This window comes from Leptodactylus fuscus, chromosome 11, assembly GCF_031893055.1.
Source record: "Leptodactylus fuscus isolate aLepFus1 chromosome 11, aLepFus1.hap2, whole genome shotgun sequence".
NCBI lineage: Eukaryota > Metazoa > Chordata > Amphibia > Anura > Leptodactylidae > Leptodactylus > Leptodactylus fuscus.
This window is the reverse complement of record NC_134275.1, coordinates 1,906,100-1,931,325: the sequence shown is the minus strand read 5'-3', so window position 1 is coordinate 1,931,325 and position 25,226 is coordinate 1,906,100. Positions and strand designations below refer to the sequence as shown.

Genomic DNA, 25,226 nt, shown 5'->3' with positions numbered 1-25,226 from the left:
GTGCTCATTCTGGTTCTAAGTCTGAAAATCAGATCTATAAACGTGTTATAAAGTATAGTAATATGACATTTGTACATCTGTGGGGGAAAATTTGGGATTACAAGGGATACAATCGACATTTCTTTCTAAACTGTTGTCCTAAAAATCCACTGCTAGTCTAGCGGACGGAATGAAACCATATGGCATCAATATTTTTATTGTTTACTGTGCAGATCAGTCTTAGATTGTTTTTTATCTTCCGTTTTCTCCAAGATAATGGGTTTCTAAGTGGCTGGAATTTACATAATAATAACAACAATAATAATAGTAATCATAGAAAATAGTTGCTGACATTCCGAAATTGTACACACGAGTTTTATTCCTATTTCTCTCATTGAAGTCCTATTTATGCTGACAGAGGAAATTATAGACAGTAACTAGAGGACATTTCCTCAGCATGGCGGCATTACGGTGAATCTTCAGGGGTTAATATTCATAATCTTCCTTACAGAGAGAACATATTGTTAGGTGCCAAGGGATAAGGAAGATGTTTTTCAAAGGAATGCATCTTAGAATATAAGCACTGTGACATGAAACTAGTTTTTGGTAGGAAATGAATAAGAAATGTGAGAGCTGTGTGTGAAGGATTTGGAATAACTGGGAAGGCTCCAGAGAATTGTCTAGATATTACTTTTTTCCTTTATGCTAACTTTGATATTTGGATTGATCAAGTAGCATCTGAAAGATAAATGGCCATAGATACCGCTATAATGCAAGCAAGGTTTAACTTCAAATGTGTGGCTAGCCATACAAAAAATGTACAAAGTATAATATATAGAAAATATCATATTTATATAATAATAAAAAATATTCAAGTATTAATATACTAAGTTAAATGATTCAATCAATTTAGCATATAAATGTATCCTAAGAATCCTATTCTGCTGGGTTGTTGCCCTCCACGTCTCCTGGTGTACTAGCCTGTCCCCTGGTAGCGCCTCCAGCAGGTCACGTTGCACCACAGACTGTCCAGGAGTTGGCAGATGCTTTAGTCCAGGTCTAAGGCCGGGTTCACACGGAGTTACGTGCCGCGAGATTTGGCACGTAGACGCCGCGTGACCCTTTGCGTGCCGTACACGCTCCCATTCATTTCAATGGGAGCGGGGAGCGTATGCGCCGCGCTAGTTTGCGGCCGTGCATTTATTCACGGCCGCAAACTAGCGCGGCGCATACGCTCCCCGCTCCCATTGAAATGAATGGGAGCGTGTACGGCACGCAAAGGGTCACGCGGCGTCTACGTGCCAAATCTCGCGGCACGTAACTCCGTGTGAACCCGGCCTAAGAGGAGATCCCTCAGGAGACCATCCACAACCTCATCAGGAGCATGGCCAGGTGTTGTAGGGAGGTCATACAGGCCCGGGGAGGTCACACACACTACTCAGCCTCATCAGGAGCATGCCCAGGTGTTGTAGGGAGGTCATACAGGCCCGTGGAGGCCGGACACACTACTCAGCCTCATCAGGAGCATGGCCAGGTGTTGTAGGGAGGTCATACAGGCCCGGGGAGGTCACACACACTACTCAGTCTCATCAGGAGCATGTCCAGGTGTTGTAGGGAGGTCATACAGGTCCGGGGAGGTCACACACACTACTCAGCCTCATCAGGAGCATGCCCAGGTGTTGTAGGGAGGTCATACAGGCCCGTGGAGGTCACACTCACTACTCAGCCTCATCAGGAGCATGTCCAGGTGTTGTAGGGAGGTCATACAGACACGTGGAGGTCACACACACTACTCAGCCTCATCAGGAGCATGGCCAGGTGTTGTAGGGAGGTCATACAGGCCCGTGGAGGCCGCACACACTACTCAGCCTCATCAGGAGCATGTCCAGGTGTTGTAGGGAGGTCATACAGACCCGTGGAGGTCACACACACTACTCAGCCTCATCAGGAGTATGTCCAGGTGTTGTAGGGAGGTCATACAGACCCGTGGAGGCCGCACACACTACTCAGCCTCATCAGGAGCATTTCCAGGTGTTGTAGGGAGGTCATACAGACACGTGGAGGCCGCACACACTACTCAGCCTCATCAGGAGCATGCCCAGGTGTTGTAGGGAGGTCATACAGACACGTGGAGGTCACACACACTACTCAGCCTCATCAGGAGCATGTCCAGGTGTTGTAGGGAGGTCATACAGGCCCGGGGAGGTCACACACACTACTCAGCCTCATCAGGAGCATGTCCAGGTGTTGTAGGGAGGTCATACAGCCACGTGGAGGTCGCACAGACTACTCAGCCTCATCAGGAGCATGCCCAGGTGTTGTAGGGAGGTCATACAGGCCCGTGGAGGCCGCACACACTACTCAGCCTCATCAGGAGCATGCCCAGGTGTTGTAGGGAGGTCATACAGGCCCGTGGAGGTCGCACACACTACTCAGCCCCATCAGGAGCATGTCCAGGTGTTGTAGGGAGGTCATACAGACACGTGGAGGTCACACACACTACTCAGCCCCATCAGGAGCATGTCCAGGTGTTGTAGGGAGGTCATACAGACACGTGGAGGTCACACACACTACTCAGCCTCATCAGAAGCATGTCCAGGTGTTGTAGGGAGGTCATACAGACCCGTGGAGGCCGCACACACTCCTCAGCCTCATCAGGAGCATGTCCAGGTGTTGTAGGCAGGTCATACAGACACGTGGAGGCCGCACACACTACTCAGCCTCATCAGGAGCATGTCCAGGTGTTGTAGGGAGGTCATACAGACACGTGGAGGTCTCACACACTACTCAGCCTCATCAGGAGCATGTCCAGGTGTTGTAGGGAGGTCATACAGACATGTGGAGGTCACACACACTACTCAGCCTCATCAGGAGCATGTCCAGGTGTTGTAGGGAGGTCATACAGGCCCGGGGAGGTCACACACACTACTCAGCCTCATCAGGAGCATGTCCAGGTGTTGTAGGGAGGTTATACAGACACGTGGCGGTCACACACACTACTCAGCCTCATCAGGAGCATGTCCAGGTGTTGTAGGGAGGTCATACAGGCCCGTGGAGGTCACACACACCTCTCAGCCTCATCAGGAGCATGCCCAGGTGTTGTAGGGAGGTCATACAGACACGTGGAGGTCACACACTACTCAGCCTCATCAGGAGCATGCCCAGGTGTTGTAGGGAGGTCATACAGACACGTGGAGGTCAAACACACTACTCAGCCTCATCAGAAGCATGTCCAGGTGTTGTAGGGAGGTCATACAGACACGTGGAGGTCACACACACTACTCAGCCTCATCAGGAGCATGTCCAGGTGTTGTAGGGAGGTCATACAGACACGTGGAGGTCACACACACTACTCAGCCTCATCAGGAGCATGTCCAGGTGTTGTAGGGAGGTCACAGAGACACGTGGAGGTCACACACACTACTCAGCCTCATCAGGAGCATGTCCAGGTGTTGTAGGGCGGTCATACAGGTCCGTGGAGGTCACACACACACTACTCAGCCTCATCAGGAGCATGTCCAGGTGTTGTAGTGAGGTCATACAGGCCGGTGGAGGTCACACACACTACTCAGCCTCATCAGGAGCATGTCCAGGTGTTGTAGGGAGGTCATACAGGCCCGTGGAGGTCGCACAGACTACTCAGCCTCATCAGGAGCATGTCCAGGTGTTGTAGGGAGGTCATACAGGCCCGGGGAGGTCACACACACTACTCAGCCTCATCAGGAGCATGTCCAGGTGTTGTAGGGAGGTCATACAGACACGTGGAGGTCGCACACACTACTCAGCCTCATCAGGAGCATGGCCAGGTGTTGTAGAGAGGTCATACAGACACGTGGAGGCCACACACACTACTCAGCCTCATCAGGAGCATGCCCAGGTGTTGTAGGGAGGTCATACAGACCCGTGGGGGTCACACACACTACTCAGCCTCATCAGGAGCATGCCCAGGTGTTGTAGGGAGGTCATACAGGACCGTGGAGGCCACACACACTACTCGGCCTCATTTTGACATGTTTTAAGGACATTACATCAAAGTTGGATCAGCCTGTAGTGTGTTTTTTCACTTTAATTTTGGGGAGGACTCCAAATCCAGGCCTCCATTGGTTAATAAAAGTTTGGATGAACGTTTGGATGTTTGTTCCTCGATCACGCAAAAACAGCTGAACAGATTTGAATGAAATTTGGCATATAGATAGTTTGTAACCTCGATTAACACATAGGCTACTTTTTATCCTGGTAAATGACATGGCTTCACAACTGTTATGAATTTATGTGCATATACTATATTATACTACTCTTGCTAGCAGCTTATCTCAGGTTCTGACAAAGCCAGGTCTGTTATCTCTCAATTTAAACACAGAGCTAACCCTCAGTCCATTGTGTACAAGCATTTGCCTATTGCATATTATCTGATCTGCTCCAGTGCTGACACACTGGGTGGGAAAACACCTTTAATCTAAATTGGCAGTTTGCTCATTTTAAACATGTCAGGAAAAAGAAAATCTAATTTGTCGCAAAAACGAGAGCTATGAAGGAGCCAGAAGTCACAGAGTTCTCCTCAAGCAGAGCTGAGGGGGAAAATCTATGCCAACAACACGCTCATTATATGGCGTCCTAGTGAGCTGCTGAGATGCCGGAACAATCACAGGCACGGCGTAAGGAACAAGTTCAGTGGCAGACCAGCTTGAGAGCTGCCGAAACACTGGAGTAGGTGAACCATCGACAGCAGTAATCTGCTGAATATAGGTGGATCATTGATTGCAACACGCAGATGAAGTGTAGGACAGAGGCTAGTGTATATATATATATATATATATATATATATATATATATATATATATATATATATATATAACTGATTTGCAGATTATTGAGCATGAATAGGGTCCTAACAGACAAGATGGGATCTGTGACTGGGGAAGATGCCACCTAGAGATTACAATTATATTCTAGAAGATAAGGGTAAAAATATGCAAATCTATTCTCCAGGATGTAATTAGTAGAACAGTGCACTCTGTACGCCGCTCTCTAGAGGGCAGCTTCCTTAACATCATGCATGACTCAGTTAATAAGTCTACTATCATTATGTGGATTTAATTGCCAAATTAGTATTTCTATTCCAAAAGGAACAGATTCCCAGCTATGGACAGCGCTGTTTTGGTCTTTTGGACCTCCTCAGTATAGTACAGGGATACTGATTTGGCAGAGTGAGAGACTATAGACCAGGGTCAGGGGATAATCATAAACATTAGGGAGAGTGTGTGCCTACATAGGCAGTACGGAGACTTACAAGTCATTCCTGCTCCGCTAGGGATTCTGGGTAAAAAATATGGAAAGCTATTCTCCAGGATGTAATTAGGAGAACAGTGCACTCTGTATGCCGCCCTCTAGAGGGCAGCCTCCTTAACATCATGCATGACTCAGTTAATAAGCCTACTATTCTAGAAGATAGAAATAGAATGACTGAACAGAGCCAACATGGCCGTAAGGATCACGAGGCAGGTCGACTTTGTTTTATGCATTGTCCTTATCACAAATTCTTGTAAAAAAACATCACTTTAAACTGTATGTCACATTTATTTGAAATATCCGATTTTTAAGTGTTAATCAATGCAGGAATAGGAGCCATAGGTGGTCGGAAATGTGATTGGAACTTTCTAGAAGACTGCGGAGTTCAGCAAGAATCTTTAAAACAGAAATCATTTGTATTACAAGAAATCCATTTCTCTTTATTCATTGAATTGGAAAAAAAATCCTACTGTGAATATTGATATTACCACCGGAGGAGGCCTGTGTTTCCAGGCACTTCCACCTGAACTACTTTATATTTTCAGTTGTTTGCAACATGAATGGGATGTTTATCTTCAAAAGCATATTTAAATAGAGAAAACCCCACAGGTATTGAACAGTGCCGAACAGGAGCTAACATTTATTTTACATTGTTTAGAAAACAAAATATCAGAAGTTGCTTCTCGCTTTTGAAGTGGATCTCATTGCAGGTAGAAATGGAAATAAACAAGCAGTAGATCCTTTATGTCCCTTAGCAAATTCCTCTATTACATCCTGAGAGGAAGGGCTTCAAATAGCCGTCTTCTGGGGTCAGCCATGTCTGGATGCAGAAAATGAATAATAAAAGGAAGTTGCATTGAATAAAAGCTTTCATAAGACTGCTGGAGCAAATGAGAAATGACACTGCGGCTCTAGCCCTTGTAAATTGGCCAGCTGCTAACAGTTTGTTTTCATTTCCTCTCACTTTGTCTGAACAAACTGCAATGTGAATGTTATTGATGGAGATTCTAAATTAAACTTTTAAGCCGCCTATTGTTGGAAGAGGGAACATTCTGCATAAGGTGATGGTGAATAGACGGCGTATTGTGGAGAAGTTTTCAGACAGAAGCAGTTATCTCCTTATACTGATAATGGAAACTACGAGATATATATATATATATCACTGAACAACACTGTATGTTACAGATCTCCAGCACACTTTGTTTTCTCTTTTGAGAAAGCCTATATAGCGCAGCACGGATCATTACTAAATAGTAAGTTTAATTAGTATTAATAAGTTTCTAAGCAGGAGTCAGGAGAGAGTAGTGTTCAGCTACATCTCATAGGATACACTGAAAATTCTGCACACAACACTCACAGATAGCAATGTGAGTTTATAAGCAGGAGGCATATGAGAGCAGTGTTCAGCTGCATCTGATAGGATACACTGAAAATTCTGCACACAACACTCACAGATAGCAGTGTGAGTTTATAAGCAGGAGTCAGGAGAGAGTAGTGTTCAGCTGCATCTCATAGGATACACTGAAAATTCTGCACACAACACTCACAGATAGCAGTGCGAGTTTATAAGCAGGAGGCATATGAGAGCAGTGTTCAGCTGCATCTCATAGGATACACTGAAAATTCTGCACACAACACTCACAGATAGCAGTGTGAGTTTATAAGCAGGAGTCAGGAGAGAGTAGTGTTTAGCTGCATTTCATAGGATACACTGAAAATTCTGCAAACAACACTCAGATAGCAATGTGAGTTTATAAGCAGGAGGCAAATGAGAGTAGTGTTCAGCTGCATCTCATAGGATACACTGAAAATTCTGCACTCAGCACTCAAAGATAGCAGTGTGAGTTTATAAGCAGGAGGCAGATGAGAGCAGTGTTCAGCTGCATCTCATAGGATACACTAAAAATTCTGCACTCAGCACTCAAAGATAGCAGTGTGAGTCGGTGTGAGCTAGTGGACTTTTTTTGACTATGCATCTAATCATTGTTATATCATTGCCCTTGTGGTCTATTAAAGTGAACAGAAATAATATATTTAGCGCCATTCTGTACATGAATAAACATAGAGGAACAATGAGGGTGCTGGATTCGTAGCTCACAGAAAGAAAGCTATACAGGGGAGACTGACATTCTGTCTATGCAGGAAAACAAGCTTTATGCAGGTTGAGAGCAAAAGTGCTTAACATGAGTTGTACTTTATGTATGTCCCACATTGAGCGGACTCTTTATTGGTTCACCGGTCGGCCTTACTGACCTCTACTAATAAGAGCCTGAAATCCCTGCTCAACTCTTCACAGAAGATGTTGTGGACGAAGTAGAAATCAAAAGCATTATTTATATATTGGTTTGGAAGGCCGGCCAGAAGAACAGTCTGCCAGCTTTGTAATGACATCAGAAAGCTTTGTAGGCGGTATAAAATTGGAGATATAGCAATTTGAAGTGACTCTCGCCCCTTCCTTGACAAATGCTATACAAGGTGATTGTTTTTGTTGTGCAATTGGTTACAAAAACGTTTAACAATCCCCTCGCTACACAATAGCACATAAAAAAGGAAAACAACAGTCACACTTTAATTTACCCATCCCAGTATATGACAGTATTCACATAGAGACATTGTTAGGATTGGGTCCCGCAGGGTTCTCTCTCAATCTATCTCTTGCCCTCGGCCTCGGGTAGTGAGGTGTCTGGAGTGTAAGTCCAGCTTTCAGCCTACTGAGCATGCTCAGACATTTTGGAGCCGCTCAGAGGCTAAGTCCCATTTTGTCCATACTGAGCATGATCGGTGACATCATGGCCACCGCCCTGTTGGGCGGGGACTAGCCTTTATATGGTGTGAGCCGACGCCCGCCTGGTGCTCACACTTTGACTAAGTACCTTAAGACAGGAGGTTAGGGCCAGGTTCCAGTTAATGGTAGGAGCAGTCTCCAGGGATCTAGGTAGGATTCCTTGGCTCTGCCAGTGGGAATCAGTAGCCCATTTAACGGTCTACTCACTTAGTAGCTCCTAGCTATTGCAGGAGCATGTTTTGTTGCTGACCTGGGGTGAAGTTTAACCCTTGGCAGCCTTGCTGTTTCTGCTGTACTGTGCACCTGTCCAGTGAGGTTAACTGGCAGGGTGTTGTTGCAGCTTGTTCACATTGTTGTACTGTGCCACATGACTGCCAGTGCAGTTTAACTGGTAGCACTCTATTCAGACCTTACAGCCGCCCATCTGGACCTGTGGACCTCACTGCAGTGCCTTGCAGACTAGCAGGTCTGTCGTTTAAAAATATTATTTTTAAATATATAGACAGAACCGTAACAGACCTGCGTTATTTCCTGTACCCATGCTATGTCCTAAGTAAGGCCAGGCAATAAGAAGTAGTGTGGTGCAGTCGTCTGTCTCTTCTTGCATTCTGTATTTTGTACACAGATCGATACATATTTTCTGTCTTGAGAAGTGATTTCTTTACCCTTCCCGAGTGCATTTTTTGCTTTCCCATCTATCTCGCGTCTAATGCTGGAACGCTGCCCAAGTGCAATACTTTGTTGAGACTAAGTTAACATTATAAATGTGATAGACTCTCAGTTGTCAACCTAGTGAAATTTGCATTACAATTTGTTTCCCTAAAGAAAAAGGCAGTTACTGTAGAAGCGCTACTTGTAATTGAATTTACTCCTGAAAACCTGCGTTGCTTGGATATGCCGTGATACTCTTAATAAGGATTTGCATAGCCTTAACTGCATTGGCAGAGCGAACATTAAAGCTTTTGCGTGGCGTAATAACACCCTGGCTCATTATTGCTTCTCTAGAGCTGTGTGCGGTGGACTGTGGAAGTCACGGTGTATGCTCAGGAGGTGTCTGTCAATGTGAAGATGGCTGGGGAGGAGCCAGCTGCGAGGAGCGCACCTGTCACCCAAACTGTGCAGAACACGGTCAGTGCAAAGATGGAAAATGTGAATGCAGCCCAGGATGGGAGGGTGAACAGTGTACAATTGGTGAGTGATTTCTTATGTATTGCAAACTGATCTGCTGTATTAAGGATATTACCAAGACGCTTGTAATAAAGGATCAATATAATAGTTATCAATATATCTAAGATATGGAACAATGGTCCTTATCACATCCCCACCGCCCACCAAATCTGCTCCTGGTTGGTGTTCATATGAGAGGGAACAGGTTTAGTATCCTTTATATAACAGCCTCATATCCAGTTCTGTTTCATTTTTAATGACATGGTAAATGTTTTCATTTCTGTCTGTCCACATTTCAGGAGCCATTTTTAAAGGACCTTGTTTATGAATCCTTGTTTTATACAAGACATTGTATTATTTTACTATGGAGCTTGGGGGTATAGTACAGGGTGGGTCATAAGTATGGATACACCCAAGTGGTCCATAAGTATGGATACAGCCAAGGTCTCTAGATCTCACTCCCTTGGACTTCTATCTCTTGGGCCATTTGTAGGCTTTGGTGTACTCCGTGAAGATCCAGGATGTGGCGCACCTTCAGCACATCCTTTAGTGGGTTACTGTCGTTGCTCATTATCAAAAACGTGTCAATAACTCGATAATGAGTAAGGCTACATTAAAACAAGAGCACACCATTGTTTTTCTTGTTAAATTCTCCATGAGTTTGATGTGCCACATGACCCCCTTCCCATTGAAAAAAGTAAAGTTGCATCTAAAATGGCGGCTTTGCAGACGGTCACTATGGGCGTCACCCGGCATCAAATGTTTTCCCCCTCCCATGTACTAATATGTCACAAATGGTACGGTGATATCAGAAACCACTTCCATATTATCTGGGTGTATCCATACCTATAGACCACACGCTATATATACAGTGTTCTGCTATAGTTATAGGCCGATGTGGAAACAATGCTGTAACGTAAGAATGCTTTCAAATAGAAGTGGTAATAGTTTATTTTTTGCCATTACCAAAATGAAGTGAATGAATAAGTGAAGAGAAATCTCAATCCCATCAATATTTGGTGTGACCTCCCTTTGGCTTCAGAACAGCATCAATTCTTCTAGATACACTTGCACACAGTGTTTGGGTCAGTTCACATGGTGGAAAATGAAGAGGAAAATTCTCTTTTTCGCACGGCCCGCCACGACGGGATGTTGATACAACGCATCAGCATTCAGTCATGGCATCCCGCTCCTGGTTAGGCCCGGATGAATGGTCCTAATCAGGAGGGAGTCCTATTTATAGCGAGCCCCCAGAATGGATATAACTGGTGGGCCATGGGCGCCCAAGTCCGACTTGGCTGCAGTACTCGTACACTGACATTGCCTACATGTATGCTATCTACACATTACTCTGCATGCCATCTTTGTCTTGAAAGCGTCTATTCTTTGCACAGACACTTCTATGTAAACCATGTGCATGCCATCAATAAGGATGACCCCGTGATTCCTTTAAGGGATTTCTGTATTACTTTGTTCTTCTAATGTAGTGGCATACATCTTTGGTCTAGTACACGAGGCTCGGTGCTCGTCCGATACAGGCCATTGCTAAGCTAACACTTAGTGTGTCCTAACATGAGGCCTAAGGTGCCAAAAGTGAATTTTAACAAAGAAGAATGGTTTTGGTAAGATTATTCATAGAAGACAAGTCAGCCATGTTTGAGCTTTTCACCTGATACTTTTCACCTTATTTGGTACCAAAAAATTTTAAAAAACCATTCCCAGAAAAATAGTTAATCCATTGGCCATTTTAACGGAGTATGGATGATTAGTTACAAAAACTGTAATTCTGCTATATGGATTACTTCATCGTCGTCAGTCACCCGCCCCCTCTCCTGCGCACAACCTCCTCTGATTCGCCTCTTAGGCTTTTTCTGTATGTTACATCCCAATGGTGAACAATGTCACAATGTCAAGGACGCGATTTCCAGACACTGTTTAGTGTTGGGCGTACTGTACGGCAACCCCTAGGGGCTGAAGGTGATGCAGAAATGGAGGTGAACAGGAATGGGGATGAGTAAATGAATATATTGCAAAAAAGGGCCAGGCCCCCTGGTGTCACAGGCCCCATAGCAGCCATTATGCCTGCCGTGACGTAGTTCTGTCCTTAATATATAGAGATATAGAAGAGGTTAAGATGAGTCATAAAACATTAACAACACTGTGGCCCTGAGGGTTAACTCAACTCTTTCAAAGGAATTTCAAAGGCTTTCATTGTATTCTGAGATAAGATATCATGGCAAAGAAGGTTACCGTGTTGCAGAAAGTCACATATGAAAGCTCATAAATTCATGCACATGAGCTTTCCTGGCTCTTCTGACGAGTAGGGTTGAGCCGATCTTGAGATTTCAGGATTGATTTTAAAATCTGATGTCTGATCATTTTCCAGCCGATCTCAATCGCGGTCGTGAAATTTGCTCAATCTTCCCTGATCCCGATCGCTCAACCCTAATTGTGTATTCTATATACAGTGGGGTTGAGCCGATCTTGAGATTTCGAACTCTGATTTTCGATCATTTTCCAGCCGATAACTGATCGCAATCATGAAATCTGATCTTTCCCAATCGCTCAACCCTACAGACGAGCATTGGAAGTTTTACTAAGGTATCCCACTTATTGTTCTTGATTGGCACGATGGAATATTCCAACATTCCCATTATGTCTATGCTGTCACGGCCTATAGAAGGAGTCTTCCTGGCTACAGATTCCACCTCTGTAAAAACCTAATTTTGGTGTGTCGTCCTAAAATGTAATGCTACTAAGAGAAATACCAGAAGTCAAAAACATTGTAGTTCTCAGATTGAGGCTTCATGGACACAAACACATGGACACATGGACATGTGTGCTTTGTGGGTGTAGTGAGCTGTGTTTTTAACAGCAAGCACAATGACCCACTATATTCTAATGGCCTCATGCACATGACTGTATATTATCATGGGCACCTGAATAGGACCAAACACAGTACAGGTCTAATTCCTGAGCACTCTGTGGCCAAGGCTCACTGCAGGAAACCATTGGGTGTTCAGAGGCGCAGGTACTAGGCAGATATGATCCACTTGTCACCCATGCCGTTTTCTCACAAACCACGCACATGGAAATGTGTATTTGCAGGAACCCTTAGGTGATATTCACACTGGCTTTATGGCCAGTCCTTGGAGGTCTATTAGTTTTATATTTTTGATGGGACGTATAAGGCAGCCTGCAGGACTATTCATTCTACAAAAAAAAACAGAAGCCAATGTGCTCCAAAAGGCCCATCAGGGTTTGTTGGCATCTGTCCGGAAATATATCCTGTATAGCTAGATAACCAGGTACCCTGATGCATGTGTGAACAGAACCTAAGCTATTACTTAAACATTGCATTTTATATTCTAAATACATTCAAATACAAAACTAAACAGTTGGAAATTGTATGAAAATAGCATTGATCCTGCTTGTGTGCAAAAATCCCGACTAAGCTAATGACTCATACCTCCAGGCCTGCACTTTGGTAAAGCACAACAAGGAAGAGGTACTGTGCAATGGTAATTTACATTTCATATTCATATTCTAGTCCTCAGCTCCTGGCATGAGGCAGCGGAGCTGTAATTGGAGTACGGAATATCTGCTGTCATAAATTACCATCTATGTTACGGCATCCCATCATGCAGCGCTCCAGCATAATTAATAACGTGAGCGACTGTGTCTTTGTGCGCTCAGAACTCATCTACATTGCACAGCTTTAAATCTTATTTGTTCATGTAAAATGTATACATTCCTAAAATATTTATCTGGTATCTTTCACCTTCCTTTGCAGCTCACTACTTGGATGCTGTAAGAGGTATGTTCTCAGAAACAAAGATCACGTGTATCCCAGAAAAATAAATTAGAAGCCAGGTATGTTCTACATGTTATCAAGTAGTTCTTTAGTCAATGCCAAAGCATGCCCAAGTCAGACCAGACCTCAGCAGTTCTGTGTGCAGTGCATTTAGCCCAGGCTATTTGCCGTTGCCTTTCCTTCCTTGCAGGGTCCCATATTTCTCTTTATCTTTTCAGAAAGTTAAATAATTGCCAGACCTGAACTACGAACTTTAATTTTCTATATTATAAAAAGATATGTGCACTTTTTCAACTATGATTTTTTTTATTCTAAAACATCTAAAATAAAAATAATTCTATTATCTACATAATATATCAATAATTCTGTTATTTGTGTACAGTTCCTTTGTGCAACAATGTCTATCCTTGGTAACAGACCACAAACAAACCCATATGTTTTCATATGTGGCAATCATATACTAGGAGCTGGGTAGTCACAAATGATAGGATATTATTCAAGACTATTTGCAAATTTTCAGATTTATTTTTTTTTTGTCTTAGATGCAATGGACTGGTTGTGAAGGTGTACATATCCTTTAAGACACAAAAGACTTAAGAAAGAGAAGTTTGACATAATTATCATTAACGTTCTTAACCAGGACACAGATACATTGTATATACTATATTAATGAACTATTGTTTTTTTTGCGTTCTTTGCTTAAGATGGTTGCCCTGGACTTTGCTACGGTAATGGAAGGTGCACACTTGACCAAAATGGCTGGCACTGTGTATGTCAAGTTGGATGGAGTGGAGCAGGATGCAACGTCATTATGGAAATGGCTTGTGCTGATAATCTGGATAATGACTCAGGTACCCGCCTACTTTTCAGTTTCTTTAGCTTCAGACTGTGTAGCGTATAACATAACCCTGTGACTTCCATGGTCTTTACTTCATTTGTCAACTTTTTGGTCATTTGTTTTAGGAAGACTTTGATATATAAGATCACATTGATGGAGAAAGATCCAGGGTATGGGATCCCCAAATGATTTCCTGAAATTCTAGAATAGATTTAAATTCCTGTATGATGGGCGGTCTCTCCTAATGACGGCCTACCTTTCCTTAGAGCCATTGAGTGAGACTTATTTCAAGACAGAAAAACCCAAAATGAGCAGTAAAAAAGTTCTAATAATTTGTTTACAAAACTGACTAAAGCCGGTTGCACACAATTGTGTACTAATCGGTGGCCGTGATTAAACACCATGGGCAGCGTGCGGGCAACATATGGATGTCCCCCATGTGCCTCCCATGCACCGTGCTTCTGTGGCCCCTTTCATTCAATGAATAAGAGCCATGGAACCAAGATGGCAACATTGGACAGGAATAGGACCTGTTCCATGTTGTTCACACTCATGTGTACGAACCCACAGAAATGAATGGGTCAATGTGCAAACCCTACTATAATGGGGTCCGCCAGGTTTCCTCCCATTAGCAGCCCTTTATGGGGTATGGAATCCCCCAGCGGAGAGAATCCCAGGTGTGAATCTAGCCTAACATATACATACATGGTTGGTGAGGCCATATGTGCATGGGGAGAGAGGAGTAACCTGGTCCATTGAGACGGATTGATCAAGATGATGTTGGGGGAAAGTCAGAAGACCCTCCTACAGGCAAGAAAGCTGGCTGGTCCCTCTGAAATCATTGTATATTATATGAGAGCTTTTATTCCTATAGTATATGTTTGCCGGATTGATAAGGAGCTTAGACTATGATACAACACAGGTTTAGATATACCAAGGATAAAAGTTTCTGCACTTAAGTTTCAGAATGTTTTTGTTCATAAGATAAACCATTCTGGCAACACATCATTATTCATTAAGACTTGCTTTTGATCTCTCGGTGTAAAGCAGTTAGATTAGGTTATTGTTTCCGCCTTTGCATTTAATGGTCCAACAAACACATCCCTTAAGTGTAAGCAGCTTCCTACAATCACATGACCTCACGCAGGTTCCAAGGAAATCTGAAGAGAGAGGCGTAAAATCCTTCAGATCCCACACAAAAAATGAGACTATAAAAAGAAAGGTGAGGAAAGAACAACGATGGGTGAAATAGGAAACATGATAAAAATTCCCTGTTGTGTCCTATCTTACCTTTCCTCTTGGCTTGGTCATGTCCAGATATGAGATGATATTCCATGTGTGGCCATCCAATGGTTGTGGCGTGTGCCATTGAGTAATGGCGTGTCCTATGGTATTCTTCATAGGTCCAATGGCTCTTATCTGCAGACCTTCATCTATCATTCATCAGAAACGCAAACTGCTTGAGAAAAACTCCATATTAAGCTAAAATTTGCTTTCCCATCAGACGTGAAAAGAAGCCATCTATACACCATAGAAAGGCACCACCTAGTGTCCTACCCCCAACCTTGTTAATATCTACATATGGCAGAATTTTCATGTGGATTCCTATCTGCATTCCGCCCTGAAATACACATGATATCAGTTCACTATCCCCGTCCTATTGATGTCCATCAGAATTTTTTGTAGCAGTTCACACACAGTAAATTTTACTACCGTGTATTGCGAAAAAAAGTGACATCTTTGCTAGTCAGCTCTTGCCATGGTTTTCTTGCAGAAACAGCGGCAGGCGGCCACATGCAGATTAGAACCATGGACTTATGCTATATACACAAGAAGATCTGCAGAATGGCTGCACCACCTAAGGTTCCACCTAAGATTTCTGCAGCAGACAGGGGAATAACTACCGGGGTTGCAGCGGTCTGTAACTCCCGGTCAAGTAATGGTCGAGAGTAATGTTCTGTCAGAACAAAACTACTTAACCTTTTTATACAGAGTAATTCTAGACTGTACATGAAGGGTAAAATATTGCTGAATACAGCGATAAAATGGAAAAAAAGCAACATAAAATCAAATTTCCCGCTAATTTATGTATTTAATATTTCATGTTCTAAAGTAAATGTCAGTAAAAAAAAAAAAAAAGTGTTGCGTCTAATTATATAAATTGCTGATGTGCTAATAGGTTCTGTTCACACTTTTGTTTGTCGCGTTCCATAGGGATAACTATTCTATCCTGTAAACTGTGATGAACGGTTAGAAGCCAATGAAGTTAGTCCGGATCTACTAGGTTTTTTTCACACTTCCGTTGTTCAATCCAATAATTTTTTCAGTGTTTTAGTTGCCACCTAGGGGACCTGAACCTGCGATTATTAGATCGACTGTCCCATAGACTGCAATACAACTGTCTATGGGAGACCCACAGGGTAACTATTGAGGCTTGCCACAGTAATTCATTTCCTATAACACACCTGGGAGACTTCGGAGCTGAAATCAGATAGAGCCTTGTCCGTTATGGCGGCTCGATATTGTTTCTTCAGCTCAGCTCCCTTCATAATAAGAGTCCCTTGCCTCCCGGCAACAAACTGTTCGATCCTGTAGTCGGCACAGGACCCCTATACCACTAGGAGTCCCTCTCCTGTCAAGTGTAGGGCGGTAAATCCAGCGAACACACAGACTGAGCGGAATTTGGTCCGGAATTTGAGGTGGCATGCTGCCTCAGATTCCAGACCAAAGAACAGTTATCCGCGCCTGGAGGCCGGTGCAGTGCATACAGCCCACTGGCATCCAGTCCCGGAATTCCACTCAGGATTAGGCCCAAATGAATGGGCCTAGTCCAAAGGGAGTGACGTGCTGCTGATTCAGCCATGGAAGATAGGGCATGTTGCTTCTTATTTCCACAAGGTAATGCCCGACTCCCATTCAATTCAATGGGAGACGGTTTTTGAATCCGGAATTTGATGTGGATTCTGCGTCAAATTCCAGACCAAAATCCGCCATGTGAACCTGGCCAAACTCAGTCATGTGAAACTAGCCTTAGAATCCGATTTAAGTTTCTGTCCTCACGTAGTGTAAACACCATGATGGCAAAAAACACGTAGTCCTACAGTACCTGCAAAGTGGATAGGATTCCGGCTAATCCCATCTACACATTGCAGAAAAATATCTGCAGCCAACATGCTGTGATTTCAAAAAAACGTTGCATTTTTGGAAATTGTAGCGTGCCAATTATACTGCTGGTGTGTTCTATATAGGTATAATAGAAACAGAAAGCTCCGATTGAAAAACTGTGACGCATTTCCACCGCGGTTTACCGGCAGGCTACGGGTCGCTATGTGGGGGCTCAAGCCTTATTCATCTTCCGGCTGATCCAATTGAGTTAATGAATCCACCCTAAGAAATAAATGTCAGCAGATTTTTCATATCTTACTTTGGAAATCTGTTCCATTGGACGATGCCTTTGTAACGTTCCAGCTCCGGGATCTATTCCACGCACTTCACCTATGTATTTTCCTTCTATTAGTTACAAGACATCATGAGACTCATCATATTTCAATGACAAAATTTTAGTGCCTGAGTGCAGCAAATTCTCCCTTTAAGATGACTTCAGTACTTTCATATCCTTAATGCTTATAAATCATTGTGGGTTTGTCTGTCTTCAGCCAGATGGTGTGATTCAGTACGGCTAAGAAATGTGCTGAACAGTAGCTCAGCATTTTAATGGAGTTGAGTCCTAGGCTGTTACACACATGAAAATATGGTCTATTCATATTAACATCTCCATAAAGCAAAGTTCAGCCTGTCATTAAGGAAGGGAAGGGAAGATTTCCCATCCGATTTGTTTGATTGTGTCGATTCTTTACAGCTAAAAGTGTAATGCTAGGAAGACGGGAACATTTGGGAAATGATATAGCGGTGGTAAATTGATGTAATTTCTACCAAAATTAAGCCCCATAGCATTTAGTGAAGAAACCCTCGAACTCCCATAGAAAAGAATGTTTGACTTGATCTAATGGAGACTCTCGGCCGGGGTTCAGCTATCTTTAGGGTATCTTTGCATTCCACGTGTAAACATTACGCATGGTTAGCCGCGGCGGAATGCCGATGTAGTGCAACGGTATCCCGTCACGACATTATGCTCCTGAATGGGCTCAATCGGGAGAGAGCCTTGTGCCGCACAATCTGTGACAAGAAGGGTAATTTTGCTTCTTTCTTCTGCTACAAGTTAGTGGAAAAAAGAAGCAAGTGGCTCCCATTGAAGTCAATGGGAGTCAGTCTTGGCAGCAGATTTTGAGCGGGTTCCGCATCAAAATCCGCTGCCAAAAACTCTGTGTGAACCGACCCTTAGGCTTAAGTAATCCAGTCAGTCCTTCACTCCAACCTGCTTTTGCAAAAAGCCCCGTTAATAAACTGAACACAACTCTCAGCTTTGCAGATACCTTAAGCTAAGCATTGCTACTCATGAAATAAAGTAATAAAGCTGATGCCCCACGTTGCAGCTTTTTTTGTTGCAGATTTTGCTGCAGTTTTTTTTAACCTAAGCAACAAATGGCTACAAAAGGAATGGGAAATATATAAGAAGCTCTTCTACCTTCTGTTCAATCCACTCCTGGCCTTGGCTCAAAAAAAATACACATCAAAATCTGCAACAAAAAAAGCTGTGTTTCCACAATGTGGAGCCTCAGCCTAAAAGCATGTTCACACAATGGAATTTGGAGAGGAATTTGATGTTGTCTTCCAGCTCGGATTTCTCTCCAAATTCCATTTCTATGTAACCTGTTGCTCATTCTCAGAAACAATGGAGTTACCCATCCATTTTATGACTGAGTTGGATACGCAAACCATGGCAAGATGAAGCAGGACACGTCATTTTTCAGCCTCTTGAGGCGCAGTGAAAAAGAAAGTGAGCCCTGGATAGTCAGAAACTAGTCACTTGGGGCAGCAATCGTCACCATATATATCTGTCATCTAAGGCAATATGTACGCAGAGCAGGCCAGGGAACCACCCATGTAGAAATTGGCAAAAAAGTGAATTTGTTTTGTAGGCCGGGGCCCCACGTGGCGGAAGTGCTGCAGGAAGAACTGCGATACGTTGCAGCTGCAGTTTTTACCACACGCTATGCGAGGTCTTAACCTTAAGGAACAATCTTATATGCAATGCCCTAATATAGTGAGACTGAAGAGGCCGCACATACAGGAGCTGCAATGGCGGATTTATTGGTTATAACACTGTTTTCTAAGAAAAGGTTTGCACTAGTGATAAACGTTGCAATGCGGAAGCTATTCACACACGATCTGGATTATTTTCAATAGACTGCGTATAATTGTAGAATCGATTCTTGATGGTATATCACCAGCAATATACGACACGCGCATCAAATGTGCACTTTAATGTAACATGGATATGTAATTCCTTCATAAACATCTGTCTCCCTCCAACCAGCTGTCAAGTTTATTGTTCTCTTTTATCGTAAATCTTTTCTAGCTCATGTCTTCAAGTCATTGAGTTAGTTAACCCATGCTATACCAGATCTTACATAGATCTTACATTTTCTTAGTGATGAGGATCATTATTTAAAGGGGGATGTGCTCTCTTCTACAGACAAACTACATTGTATATAAGACCGCCATAAGTAAAACCTACACCCGAAGTGTTATGGTAACATTTACACTATGTCCTTAGGCAGGTACAGATAGATAATCAATGTAGTTGGGGTGCTTATGCTTTGGCGTAGACTTGCAGCAGGCATGAGAGCACAGAGACACAGGGTAAGCTATGACCTCAACCTCAAATGTGCATTTTGCTCTCCTGGCTACCCCCAAAGGACGTTTGCAAAGAAAATCACATGCGGGGTCTGGAGGAGAGGTCACAGCTTACCCAGTGTGCCTCATTACAGGTCTGTATCCGGCCTCATTATATGCATATTCCGTTATTACTCTGCATTAGTGATGATTATATTGCTGCTCGCACTTTATTTTGTATTAATTGATGTTTCAATATTGGTGAAAACTATGACCTCGACCTTCCTCATCTGGATGTTTTATATTTTTAAAAAACTATTTAGGCATTGTCTAATATGCAACATACTGTTTGCATTGTGTCTTATTGCTGGGATGGGGAATAATGGTGCAGAAATGTTGCAGAAACTCTGCATTACAGTTCCATGTTTACCCTAAGGCTTCGTTCACATCAGCATTTGTATTCCATGCAGAGGAGTCCGCATGAAGCCCCCCCCCCCCCTCCCCCCCCGAATGGAATACCAAACGCAACTGCAAGCGCTGTGCCAGAGAGAGCCTACGGACGCCATAGACTATAATGGGGTCCGTGTGCTTGCCACCAGATCTCCACAGGGATCATGCAGACAGGAAAGTAGTTCATAATCTACTTTCCTGTCCGCATGATTCGTGCAGGCAGGGCATGGCACGGCAAGCACACGGACCCCATTATAGTCTATGGGGTTCGTGTGCTTTTACTGCACAGCGCTTGCAGTTGTATTTACTTTTTCGTTCGGGAGCCACATACGGACGCAGATGTGAATCAAGCATAAAACATTCCAATGCTTCCCAAATTCTAATTTCCCTTCTCATATCAGACAATCTTGATAGAACCTGAAGCTGCATGTCATGTCTCCCTTTTCTCCCTTTCCTATCATCTGTTCACTACTTTTTGGGGAATGTACAAAGATATTTGTTATACGTGTTGTTTGGAGGATGTTTCCTTGTCCCTGTCTGTAGGATATCCACAAATATATCAGAAACCTTTTCGTACCAATTCCTTGTCCCTATTATAATATATATAATTTAAAAACCTCTAAAATCCTTTCTATGGACATGCACAGTTATCATTTCTGATTTCAAAGAACTCAGTATAGTAACACTATTGGGACACAAATCATCTAGTGAAACTTTGTTGCTGTCCATTCTGTAGTAGTTGGAGTGTTTCTGAGTCCTATCACTTATTTCCTACCGTATGTTAGCACCAGCCTGTTTGCAGGTTAACCTCTTCTTTTAGCATTCATTAGCATAGTTACTTTCCCATTGCCCTGTTATAATAAATCTCTATGGACGTCCATTGGCTGATTTATGGAAATTTTGTCCATTACAGATGGTCTGACAGATTGTGTGGATCCTGATTGCTGCCAGCAAGCCAATTGCTTTTCCAGTCCCCTCTGTCAAGGTTCACCTGACCCATTAGACCTCATCCAGCAAAGCCAACCACCCTTCTCCCAGCACCCTCCACGACTCTTCTATGACCGCATTAGATTCCTTATTGGCAAGGACAGCACTCATACAATTCCTGGAGAAATGAGCCTTGACAGCAGGTTGGTATGGGATTTTATTCATACGACAACATCAAAACTTAATCAATACAAAAAAAAACAAAACAGACGAGCGGGTGGAAGAGGTTTCGTTAGAATTTATTAGATAAGATATTAACGATTATTGTTCTGTGAATCATCTAAAACCATGAAATAATGCAATGTTATTAAGAAAGACACATGCACAGAATTTATTTTATTATTGGTGATGTTTCCGATACAGATTATTCCGTATCCCGGGATTATTTATAGTGTTTAATATTCTGCAGCTCTACGGTATTTAGTAAACATATATTCTACTAGAATCGCGGAAATTCACCTGACTGTCAAATGTGAATATTGGATTTACTCCATAGAAAGTAAACAAGCAGTGAAATGCAAATATTGGATCCAGATTCTTCTCATGTAGACCAATGGAGTACAAGTAGTTATCCATAATAAGATCTATATGTTCAGAATTCAGATTCATGCAGATACCATTGAACTCTGAGCAAATAGTACAGGGGTAGGGAACCTTCGGCACTCCATCTGCTTTGAAACTACAACTCCCAGCATGCTCCATTCACTTCCATGGGAGCTCCAAGCACAGCAGAGCAAGTATGCATGCTGGGAGTTGTAGTTTTACAACAGCTGGAGAGCCGTACGTTCCCTACCCCTGCAATAGTCCACAGCTTCTTTTTTCACCTTTTATGTATGTGGGTTGGAGAAGATATTTCTAACAAATCTTAAATCTTTGCAATCTGTCCCTGTTTTCCTTCCACTACCATTGGTCTTTATCCCTGGTTTTCATAGTTTAATACCGCAATCACAGTGTTCTCATAGGCCAGTTTCACACACATATGTTGCAGCTGTATTTTTGAGCCTGTATTACAGAATAGCCTCCCAGGCTGACTGCATGTCTATTGACCTGATATGACAGATTTGACAGCTTCCGAGCTCCCTATGATGCTGATAGGCTGGGATGTCAGCAGGCCATTGCACTCAGCAGTAATAGAGACAGAAATGTTATCCTGTAAAATACAAGCAATTGCCAGGAAGTCAATCCTATGCGACCAGCAAACCCTGAACACACATGGGGAGCCCATTACGATATGAAGAGAACATTTAGGTTATATTCGTACAACAGTTTGAAATTCTACGTGTGCCCTCCATGCAGAAGTTCTGCTGAGGATATGTGTGAGGATTAGCCCCATTGTCAATCAACAAGACTTCTCGTGTATTATGATGCAGTTTTTCCCATGATTTTGGAACACTAAACCCAGAAATGAAAGCTAAAAGTACAGGAGAAACACAGAAGTCATTACTATTGTCAGTCTGTTTTTCATGATCCTGACATAGTTTAAAAATCCTGCAGAGAACAATGGTGCTAATCTCCTGTTCCAGCTTTGGCCACATACTGGCAAATGGGCAGGGCTTAGAGAGGACCTTCACCAAGTTCAGCTTTTTGCATCATTGCTGCTCCACTGATTCCAGCACAGTTTTATCTATCCCCCACCATTCCTGAGAAATCAATGTTGTTGCTTTGGTGCATGTTATACTATGTAGGTTCGGTAAAGCTAGTTGGTCGGTGTCAGGCATTAGCAAGCAATGGGTGTGATTTTGATCTCTGACACTGGCCACATCTCATTGGAGTTCTGATTGAGCATGCCTTTATAAACCACTCCCTCCTCGCCCAGCTGTGCTGCCTAATTAGTTTGCAACTTCCTGTTTGGCTCCTGACATTGATTTGGCTGCTCTGATACTGACTTTTGGCTGTGTTCTTGGATTCCTCTCTGTCTTGTGATTTCATTCTGGTGTTCCTGATCGATTTCGACTATTAGCTTGGTTTTCTGGATTTTGTCTTCATCTCATGACTTCCCCTGTTCAACTGCTGACCCATGACTGATGACCATTCCATTGATTCTGCCCCAGTGAGGAGTGTGTGCATTTGGTGTTTGGCTTCTGCTGCAGTGGGTTCATTTGTGATACACTTTCTGTTCTGGTGACAATTTCGGTCTTCCGATTCAGCAAAAGTCTATCTCTTCTTGCAAGGAGCTCTGGTGAAAGTGTCTGAGGCCGATCTTGGCTTGCAGTAGTGTATTACCTTCAAGTAGCATTTTCTACTGCTCGCAGTTGTCAGCCCAGTAAATTTCTTACCTTGCATCTGAATCCTAACACCAGTGACTGGTGTAGAGTGTGGGGTTTTGCAGAGAATACAGGGATAACAAGCCTTTTGTTCAACTTCAGATATGGCACGGACAGTCACATGAAAGTGAGAAGATGGAGGGAAGACATGGCTGTGCGTCTACGACACATTGAGAAGATTTCTTTATGTAGCTCTCCTTTTAACTGTAACATGATAGGAAAGGCTGGAAATTTTTATTATTTTTCTGTGAATTTTCCGGGTCTAGAATTTTTTTTACAGCATACCATCAGTTCTAGACAACATTTTATAAATGAATATATAACTATTACAGAAATGTGCTTGCTTTTCCACTTACTACACTGCTCTTCTCCTTATCGTCAATTGGACTGTTTGTTTACATTGAGTCTGTATCCAGCTCTACAACACAGAAGTCTATGGAGAGAGGAGGTCGCTGTTAGCTGGTTCATGGATTTATTTGTTACATAGTTACATCAAGTCCAACCTATAACCCTACAATCCCTTACAGTGTTGATTCAGGGGGAGGAAAAAAAAACCCATGAGGCTCATGCCAATTGCCCCACTTGAGGGGAAAAAATTCCTTCCCGACTCCAATCTGGCAGTCCCATTCTGTGCAGTGTTGTGTCTTATCTGGGAGATATCGCAGTGTCAAAAGATATTTCCATGTAGAAGCAGCAATTATTTGAGAGTCTTTTCCAGTAACTTCCTCCTCCCGCTCCCCACTCCATAGACTTCTATGTAACTCAGCCTGAAAAGTGGAGAATTAAATATATTTCTTTAATAAGATATGTTGCAAAGTTTCTTCTATTTACCTGTTCTATTTATTTGTGCAAAGTTGTTTATGACTAGGGGTATGTTAACCTTACTGCAAGTTATAAATGGAGCCTTGACAATTTTGCTGAAGATATCAGTATATCTGCTATATATTCTGTTTGGTCGTGCACATATAAGTTTTATTTATCAGCAATGACCAATCCAACACACAATGCACTGCAATGTATCGAATATTTATTGGAGCAATTGATACTTCTATTACATTTCCAATTATAATTCCATATAACTGCGTTTAGCACTGGCTTCTGTAGCCTTCATGTCTTAAACTGGGAGACAATACATAAATAATGCAGCTCACATACATAGAGTTTAATCGTTAACTGGAAATGTTGTCTAATATAGAGATAGATATATACTCTAATGTGGTGCATAGCATCAAAATAGTCTATTTTACATAATCATCACAGGAAGAAATCAATGGAGAGAAGAAATGCTGCTTATGCAATGCAAATAAATACATTTATAGTGCAGGAGATGCCAAGACACTTTAATGCACATAGAATAAGAAATCTCCAACCTCTTATAAATGTTGTAACTCAGCATGGAATGTAAAATATGAGATCCAAGACAAGTCTGTGTTCACAAGGTATGAATGATGGCAAATAAAATAAATGCATCAAGGAGCGCCAAGATAATGCAAAGAATAATGATGGCTGTGATGGATTTATCACAGGAACTTGGGCATTGCATTATATGTGGAATATTAAACAGGGCAACGGAGAGTCGACTGGAAACGGAGCAAAGCAAATGAGCCAAGGCATATAATAATGGATGTGTTACGTCTCCGGGTTCACAGTATGTTTCTGGCTACCAAAGGTTATTGAGCGTCTTCACATCTGCAGACTTCTGGAGAGAGGGATCGTAGTAGGTAGAATAATATGTTTCATAGATACAGTCATTTCTGCAAGAACGCCCAGTCTAGTATTGTGAAAACCTATCAAGGGTTATTATATTTGGTCCCAATGGTCTTTTAGGTTATAAGGGCCTGGGATCAATAAAAAACTAATTTAATATATGTGAGAAAACATTACAGTCTACCACGTATATGCGAAGGTTTCAGCTTG

General features: G+C 42.7%; 1 protein-coding gene across 1 annotated transcript in view; it reads left to right on the top strand.

The window, feature by feature from the left end:
* TENM1 (teneurin transmembrane protein 1) overlaps positions 1–25,226 on the top strand; it is a 441,834-nt gene that overhangs the window by 284,432 nt on the left and 132,176 nt on the right. The window contains exons 14-17 of the mRNA XM_075259290.1: positions 9,059–9,244; positions 13,014–13,037; positions 13,739–13,885; positions 20,972–21,188. Coding sequence (XP_075115391.1) covers positions 9,059–9,244; positions 13,014–13,037; positions 13,739–13,885; positions 20,972–21,188 — 574 coding nt within the window. The remainder of the gene's footprint in view (positions 1–9,058; positions 9,245–13,013; positions 13,038–13,738; positions 13,886–20,971; positions 21,189–25,226) is intronic.